The sequence below is a fragment of the Oncorhynchus mykiss genome, chromosome 13, assembly GCF_057628025.1.
Source record: "Oncorhynchus mykiss isolate SJ-2025 chromosome 13, ASM5762802v1, whole genome shotgun sequence".
Classification (NCBI taxonomy): domain Eukaryota; kingdom Metazoa; phylum Chordata; class Actinopteri; order Salmoniformes; family Salmonidae; genus Oncorhynchus; species Oncorhynchus mykiss.
Window position 1 is genome coordinate 85,486,371 of NC_143034.1, and position 10,000 is coordinate 85,496,370.

The following is a 10,000-nucleotide window of genomic DNA, read 5'->3' on the forward strand; positions in this document are numbered from 1 at the left end:
CTAGTCAAAGTCCAAACCTAATCCCAATGGAGATGTTGGAATGGCCTAGTCAAAGTCCAAACCTAATCCCAACTGAGATGTTGGAATGGCCTAGTCAAAGTCCAAACCTAATCCCAACTGAGATGTTGGAATGGCCTAGTCAAAGTCCAAACCTAATCCCAATGGAGATGTTGGAACTGAGATGTTGGAATGGCCTAGTCAAAGTCCAAACCTAATCCCAATGGAGATGTTGGAATGGCCTAGTCAAAGTCCAAACCTAATCCCAATGGAGATGTTGGAATGGCCTAGTCAAAGTCCAAACCTAATCCCAATGGAATGTTGGAATGGCCTAGTCAAAGTCCAAACCTAATCCCAATGGAGATGTTGGAATGGCCTAGTCAAAGTCCAAACCTAATCCCAATGGAGATGTTGGAATGGCCTAGTCAAAGTCCAAACCTAATCCCAATGGAGATGTTGGAATGGCCTAGTCAAAGTCCAAACCTAATCCCAATGGAGATGTTGGAATGGCCTAGTCAAAGTCCAAACCTAATCCCAACTGAGATGTTGGAATGGCCTAGTCAAAGTCCAAACCTAATCCCAACTGAGATGTTGGAATGGCCTAGTCAAAGTCCAAACCTAATCCCAATGGAGATGTTGTGGGAGGATCTGGGCCAAAATTCCTCCACAGCGACGTGAGAGACAACTACAGGAAGTGTTTGGTTGGAGTCGTTGCAGCTAAAGGTGGACTGATCAACTACAGGAAGTGCTTGGTGGGAGTCATGGCAGCTAAAGGTGGACTGATCAACAACTACAGGAAGTGTTTGGTTGGAGTCGTTGCAGCTAAAGGTGGACTGATCAACTACAGGAAGTGTTTGGTGGGAGTCATGGCAGCTAAAGGGGGACTGATCAACTACAGGAAGTGTTTGGTTGGAGTCGTGGCAGCTAAAGGGGGACTGATCAACTACAGGAAGTGTTTGGTTGGAGTCGTGGCAGCTAAAGGTGGCATAACCAGTTATTGAGTGTAAGGGGGCGATAACTTTTCACACAGGGGCATTGGGTGTTGCATAACCATGTTTATGAAATAAATTAAATAACTGTGTGTGTGTGTGTGTGTGTGTGTGTGTGTGTGTGTGTGTGTGTGTGTGTGTGTGTGTGTGTGTGTACAAGTGTACCTGATGATGGTGTGTAGCCGGGGGTCAGTGAACTGCGTTGTTCGGTTGTTGTGATCCACAAAGTAGATCCGTCCCGACACCGTGCTCCTCACCTCCCAACCGGCCGGCAGCGGACCCAACTCCTCACAGCTCACACTGGCCAGGTCCCTGGACCAATCACAACACACCTTACTATCAGGTCCCTGGACCAATCACAACACACCTTACTATCAGGTGCCTGGAACAATCACAATACACCTTTCTGAGCTCTACACCAATCACAACACACCTTACTGAGCTCTACACCAATCAAAACACACCTTACTGAGCTCTAAACCAATCACAACACACCTTACTGAGCTCTAGGCCTTCCAACGGGATGCGTTCCAATTCAGGTAAGGTGGTAAGGGAGGAGGTAGTAAGGGTAGAGGGTAAGATAGTAAAGGTAGAGGGTAGGATAGTGAGGGTAGGAGAGTAAGGGTAGAGGGTAGGATAGTGAGGGTAGGATAGTTAGGGTAGAGGGTAGTATAGTAAGGGTAGATGGTAGGATAGTAAGGGTAGAGGGTAGGATAGTAAGGGTAGGGTAGTAAGGGTATGGGGTAGTATAGTAAGGGTAGAGGGTAGTATAGTAAGGGTAGGCTAGTAAGGGTATAGGGTAGTATAGAAAGGGTAGAGGGTAGGATAGTAAGGGTAGAGGGTAGTATAGTAAGGGTAGAGGGTAGGATAGTAAGGGTAGAGGGTAGGATAGTAAGGGTAGAGGGTAGGATAGTAAGGGTAGAGGATAGGATAGTAAAGGTAGAGGGTAGGATAGTGAGGGTAGGATAGTAAGGGTAGAGGGTAGGATAGTAAGGGTAGAGGGTAGGATAGTAAGGGTAGAGGATAGGATAGTAAAGGTAGAGGGTAGGATAGTGAGGGTAGGATAGTAAGGGTAGAGGGTAGGATAGGAAGGGTAGAGGGTAGGATAGTAAGGGTAGAGGGTAGGATTGTAAGGGTAGAGGGTAGGATAGTGAGGGTAGAGGGTAGTATAGTAAGGGTAGAGGGTAGGATAGTAAGGGTAGAGGGTAGGATAGTAAGGGTAGAGGGTAGGATTGTAAGGGTAGAGGGTAGGATAGTGAGGGTAGAGGGTAGTATAGTAAGGGTAGAGGGTAGGATAGTAAGGGTAGAGGGTAGGATAGTAAGGGTAGAGGGTAGGATAGTGAGGGTAGAGGGTAGGATAGTGAGGGTAGGATAGTAAGGGTAGAGGGTAGGATAGTGAGGGTAGGATAGTAAGGGTAGAGGGTAGTATAGTAAGGGTAGGATAGTAAGGGTAGAGGGTAGGATAGTAAAGGTAGAGGGTTGGATAGTGAGGGTAGAGGGTAGGATAGTGAGGGTAGAGGGTAGGATAGTGAGGGTAGGATAGTAAGGGTAGAGGGTAGTATAGTAAGGGTAGGATAGTAAGGGTAGAGGGTAGGATAGTAAAGGTAGAGGGTTGGATAGTGAGGGTAGAGGGTAGGATAGTGAGGGTAGAGGGTAGGATAGTGAGGGTAGGATAGTAAGGGTAGAGGGTAGGATAGTAAAGGTAGAGGGTTGGATAGTGAGGGTAGAGGGTAGGATAGTGAGGGTAGAGGGTAGGATAGTGAGGGTAGTATAGTAAGGGTAGAGGGTAGGATAGTAAGAGTAGAGGGTAGGATAGGAAGGGTAGAGGGTAGGATAGGAAGGGTAGAGGGTAGGATAGGAAGGGTAGAGGGTAGGTAGTAAGGGTAGAGGGTAGTAGGTAGACGGCTGGCTGTATGGTGGGCGTGTATTACCTGGGTATGCGTGGGTCATGCCAGGTGCTGACTCCCGTCTGTGTGTGAAGAAAATACACCTGGCCCTGCACCGTGGTGCGCTGCTCTGTAACACACACACATTATACAGAAAGGTCACACACACACGCGTTGGACACAAACACACACTAGGGATAATAGTATCCGGAACACATGTGGTTTTTAACATGAGAAGTGCTGCGTGAGAGAGAGTCTCTACTGCTGCAGCTGTTGAGATGGGAGCAGAGCGACAGCGATATGTCAACTCAGCTACAGCCAAGACCAGCTAACCTGTAAACAGCCAAGACCAGCTAACCTGTAAACAGCCAAGACCAGCTAACCTGTAAACAGCCAAGACCAGCTAACCTGTAGCAGCCAAGACCAGCTAACCTGTAAACAGCCAAGACCAGCTAACCTGTAAACAGCCAAGACCAGCTAACCTGTAAACAGCCAAGACCAGCTAACCTGTAAACAGCCAAGACCAGCTAACCTGTAACAGCCAAGACCAGCTAACCTGTAAACAGCCAAGACCAGCTAACCTTTAGCATCCAAGACCAGCTAACCTGTAAACAGCCAAGACCAGCTAACCTGTAGCATCCAAGACCAGCTAACCTGTAAACAGCCAAGACCAGCTAACCTGTAAACAGCCAAGACCAGCTAACCTGTAAACAGCCAAGACCAGCTAACCTGTAGCATCCAAGACCAGCTAACCTGTAAACAGCCAAGACCAGCTAACCTGTAAACAGCCAAGACCAGCTAACCTGTAAACAGCCAATACCAGCTAACCTGTAGCAGCCAAGACCAGCTAACCTGTAAACAGCCAAGACCAGCTAACCTGTAGCAGCCAAGACCAGCTAACCTGTAGCAGCCAAGACCAGCTAACCTGTAGCAGCCAATACCAGCTAACCTGTAGCATCCAAGACCAGCTAACCTGTAAACAGCCAAGACCAGCTAACCTGTAGCAGCCAAGACCAGCTAACCTGTAGCAGCCAATACCAGCTAACCTGTAGCAGCCAATACCAGCTAACCCGTAGCAGCCACAATGTAGTTCACCATCCACATAACAGTATCTGTCTTGACTGGAGCAGCCTAGAGAAGCTAGCCGGGCTAATTGAGGCCACATGTTGTGCTTTCTCCACAACCGCATTCAGATTAAACAGCCTCCCTGTTGGTCAATAACACACACCTGGTAAATAACACACACCTGGTCAATAACACACACCTGGCCCTGGTCAATAACACACACCTGGTCAATAACACACACCTGGCCCTGGTCAATAACACACACCTGGTCAATAACACACACCTGGCCCTGGTCAAGAACACACACCTGGTCAATAACACACACCTGCTCAATAACATACACCTGGTCAATAACACACACCTGGCCCTGGTCAATAACACACACCTGGTCAATAACACACACCTGGCCCTGGTCAATAACACACACCTGGCCCTGGTCAATAACACACACCTGGTCAATAACACACACCTGGCCCTGGTCAATAACACACACCTGGTCAATAACACACACCTGGCCCTGGTCAATAACACACACCTGGTCAACAACACACACCTGGCCCTGGTCAATAACACACACCTGGTCAATAACACACACCTGGTCAATAACACACACCTGGCCCTGGTCAATAACACACACCTGGTCAACAATACACACCTGGCCCTGGTCAATAACACACACCTGGTCAATAACACACACCTGCTCAATAACATACACCTGGCCCTGGTCAATAACACACACCTGGTCAATAACACACACCTGGCCCTGGTCAATAACACACACCTGGTCAATAACACACACTTGGCCCTGGTCAATAACACACACCTGGCCCTGGTCAAGAACACACACCTGGTCAATAACACACACCTGGTCAATAACACACACCTGCTCAATAACATACACCTGGCCCTGGTCAATAACACACACCTGGTCAATAACACACACCTGGTCAATAACACACACCTGGCCCTGGTCAATAACACACACCTGGTAAATAACACACACTTGGCCCTGGTCAATAACACACACCTGGCCCTGGTCAATAACACACACCTGGTCAATAACACACACCTGGTCAATAACACACACCTGGCCCTGGTCAATAACACACACCTGGTAAATAACACACACCTGCTCAATAACATACACCTGGCCCTGGTCAATAACACACACCTGGTCAATAACACACACCTGGTCAATAACACACACCTGGTCAATAACACACACCTGGCCCTGGTCAATAACACACACCTGGTCAATAACAAACACCTGGCCCTGGTCAATAACACACACCTGGTCAATAACACACACCTGGCCCTGGTCAATAACACACACCTGGCCCTGGTCAAGAACACACACCTGGTCAATAACACACACCTGCTCAATAACATACACCTGGCCCTGGTCAATAACACACACCTGGTCAATAACACACACCTGGCCCTGGTCAATAACACACACCTGGTCAATAACACACACCTGGCCCTGGTCAATAACACACACCTGGTCAATAACACACACCTGGCCCTGGTCAATAACACACACCTGGTCAATTACACACACTTGGCCCTGGTCAATAACACACACCTGGCCCTGGTCAATAACACACACCTGGCCCTGGTCAATAACACACACCTGCTCAATAACACACACCTGGTCAATAACACACACCTGGCCCTGGTCAATAACACACACCTGGTCAATAACACACACCTGGCCCTGGTTAATAACACACACCTGGTCAATTACACACACTTGGTCAATTACACACACTTGGCCCTGGTCAATAACACACACCTGGCCCTGGTCAATAACACACACCTGGCCCTGGTCAAGAACACACACCTGGTCAATAACACACACCTGCTCAATAACATACACCTGGCCCTGGTCAATAACACACACCTGGCCCTGGTCAATAACACACACCTGGTCAATAACACACACCTGGCCCTGGTCAATAACACACACCTGGCCCTGGTCAAGAACACACACCTGGTCAATAACACACACCTGGTCAATAACACACACCTGGTCAATAACATACACCTGGCCCTGGTCAATAACACACACCTGGTCAATAACACACACCTGGCCCTGGTCAATAACACACACCTGGTCAATAACACACACCTGGCCCTGGTCAATAACACACACCTGGCCCTGGTCAAGAACACACACCTGGTCAATAACACACACCTGCTCAATAACATACACCTGGCCCTGGTCAATAACACACACCTGGTCAATAACACACACCTGGCCCTGGTCAATAACACACACCTGCTCAATAACATACACCTGGCCCTGGTCAATAACACACACCTGGTCAATAACACACACCTGGCCCTGGTCAATAACACACACCTGGTCAATAACACACACCTGGCCCTGGTCAATAACACACACCTGGTCAATTACACACACTTAGCCCTGGTCAATAACACACACCTGGCCCTGGTCAATAACACACACCTGGCCCTGGTCAATAACACACACCTGCTCAATAACACACACCTGGTCAATAACACACACCTGGCCCTGGTCAATAACACACACCTGGTCAATAACACACACCTGGCCCTGGTTAATAACACACACCTGGTCAATTACACACACTTGGTCAATTACACACACTTGGCCCTGGTCAATAACACACACCTGGCCCTGGTCAATAACACACACCTGGCCCTGGTCAAGAACACACACCTGGTCAATAACACACACCTGCTCAATAACATACACCTGGCCCTGGTCAATAACACACACCTGGCCCTGGTCAATAACACACACCTGGTCAATAACACACACCTGGCCCTGGTCAATAACACACACCTGGCCCTGGTCAAGAACACACACCTGGTCAATAACACACACCTGCTCAATAACATACACCTGGCCCTGGTCAATAACACACACCTGGTCAATAACACACACCTGGCCCTGGTCAATAACACACACCTGGTCAATAACACACACCTGGCCCTGGTCAATAACACACACCTGGTCAATAACACACACTTGGCCCTGGTCAATAACACACACCTGGCCCTGGTCAAGAACACACACCTGGTCAATAACACACACCTGCTCAATAACATACACCTGGCCCTGGTCAATAACACACACCTGGTCAATAACACACACCTGGCCCTGGTCAATAACACACACCTGGTAAATAACACACACTTGGCCCTGGTCAATAACACACACCTGGCCCTGGTCAATAACACACACCTGGCCCTGGTCAATAACACACACCTGGTCAATAACACACACCTGCTCAATAACATACACCTGGCCCTGGTCAATAACACACACCTGGTCAATAACACACACCTGGCCCTGGTCAAGAACACACACCTGGTCAATAACACACACCTGCTCAATAACATACACCTGGTCAATAACACACACCTGGCCCTGGTCAATAACACACACCTGGTCAATAACACACACCTGGCCCTGGTCAATAACACACACCTGGCCCTGGTCAATAACACACACCTGGTCAATAACACACACCTGGCCCTGGTCAATAACACACACCTGGTCAATAACACACACCTGGCCCTGGTCAATAACACACACCTGGTCAACAACACACACCTGGCCCTGGTCAATAACACACACCTGGTCAATAACACACACCTGGTCAATAACACACACCTGGCCCTGGTCAATAACACACACCTGGTCAACAATACACACCTGGCCCTGGTCAATAACACACACCTGGTCAATAACACACACCTGCTCAATAACATACACCTGGCCCTGGTCAATAACACACACCTGGTCAATAACACACACCTGGCCCTGGTCAATAACACACACCTGGTCAATAACACACACTTGGCCCTGGTCAATAACACACACCTGGCCCTGGTCAAGAACACACACCTGGTCAATAACACACACCTGGTCAATAACACACACCTGCTCAATAACATACACCTGGCCCTGGTCAATAACACACACCTGGTCAATAACACACACCTGGTCAATAACACACACCTGGCCCTGGTCAATAACACACACCTGGTAAATAACACACACTTGGCCCTGGTCAATAACACACACCTGGCCCTGGTCAATAACACACACCTGGTCAATAACACACACCTGGTCAATAACACACACCTGGCCCTGGTCAATAACACACACCTGGTAAATAACACACACCTGCTCAATAACATACACCTGGCCCTGGTCAATAACACACACCTGGTCAATAACACACACCTGGTCAATAACACACACCTGGTCAATAACACACACCTGGCCCTGGTCAATAACACACACCTGGTCAATAACAAACACCTGGCCCTGGTCAATAACACACACCTGGTCAATAACACACACCTGGCCCTGGTCAATAACACACACCTGGCCCTGGTCAAGAACACACACCTGGTCAATAACACACACCTGCTCAATAACATACACCTGGCCCTGGTCAATAACACACACCTGGTCAATAACACACACCTGGCCCTGGTCAATAACACACACCTGGTCAATAACACACACCTGGCCCTGGTCAATAACACACACCTGGTCAATAACACACACCTGGCCCTGGTCAATAACACACACCTGGTCAATTACACACACTTGGCCCTGGTCAATAACACACACCTGGCCCTGGTCAATAACACACACCTGGCCCTGGTCAATAACACACACCTGCTCAATAACACACACCTGGTCAATAACACACACCTGGCCCTGGTCAATAACACACACCTGGTCAATAACACACACCTGGCCCTGGTTAATAACACACACCTGGTCAATTACACACACTTGGTCAATTACACACACTTGGCCCTGGTCAATAACACACACCTGGCCCTGGTCAATAACACACACCTGGCCCTGGTCAAGAACACACACCTGGTCAATAACACACACCTGCTCAATAACATACACCTGGCCCTGGTCAATAACACACACCTGGCCCTGGTCAATAACACACACCTGGTCAATAACACACACCTGGCCCTGGTCAATAACACACACCTGGCCCTGGTCAAGAACACACACCTGGTCAATAACACACACCTGGTCAATAACACACACCTGGTCAATAACATACACCTGGCCCTGGTCAATAACACACACCTGGTCAATAACACACACCTGGCCCTGGTCAATAACACACACCTGGTCAATAACACACACCTGGCCCTGGTCAATAACACACACCTGGCCCTGGTCAAGAACACACACCTGGTCAATAACACACACCTGCTCAATAACATACACCTGGCCCTGGTCAATAACACACACCTGGTCAATAACACACACCTGGCCCTGGTCAATAACACACACCTGCTCAATAACATACACCTGGCCCTGGTCAATAACACACACCTGGTCAATAACACACACCTGGCCCTGGTCAATAACACACACCTGGTCAATAACACACACCTGGCCCTGGTCAATAACACACACCTGGTCAATTACACACACTTAGCCCTGGTCAATAACACACACCTGGCCCTGGTCAATAACACACACCTGGCCCTGGTCAATAACACACACCTGCTCAATAACACACACCTGGTCAATAACACACACCTGGCCCTGGTCAATAACACACACCTGGTCAATAACACACACCTGGCCCTGGTTAATAACACACACCTGGTCAATTACACACACTTGGTCAATTACACACACTTGGCCCTGGTCAATAACACACACCTGGCCCTGGTCAATAACACACACCTGGCCCTGGTCAAGAACACACACCTGGTCAATAACACACACCTGCTCAATAACATACACCTGGCCCTGGTCAATAACACACACCTGGCCCTGGTCAATAACACACACCTGGTCAATAACACACACCTGGCCCTGGTCAATAACACACACCTGGCCCTGGTCAAGAACACACACCTGGTCAATAACACACACCTGCTCAATAACATACACCTGGCCCTGGTCAATAACACACACCTGGTCAATAACACACACCTGGCCCTGGTCAATAACACACACCTGGTCAATAACACACACCTGGCCCTGGTCAATAACACACACCTGGTCAA

At 48.7% G+C, this 10,000-nt stretch overlaps 1 protein-coding gene across 3 annotated transcripts in view; it reads right to left on the minus strand.

Annotated features, from left to right (window-relative positions):
• The window catches only part of smurf1 (SMAD specific E3 ubiquitin protein ligase 1), a 54,262-nt gene that overhangs the window by 24,021 nt on the left and 20,241 nt on the right, over nt 1-10,000 (minus strand). For all 3 annotated transcript variants that reach the window (XM_090197978.1, XM_090197977.1, XM_090197979.1), the window contains exons 8-9: nt 2,918-3,002; nt 1,152-1,298 (exon numbers count right to left, since the gene is read on the minus strand). In XM_090197978.1, coding sequence (XP_090054104.1) covers nt 1,152-1,298; nt 2,918-3,002 — 232 coding nt within the window. The remainder of the gene's footprint in view (nt 1-1,151; nt 1,299-2,917; nt 3,003-10,000) is intronic.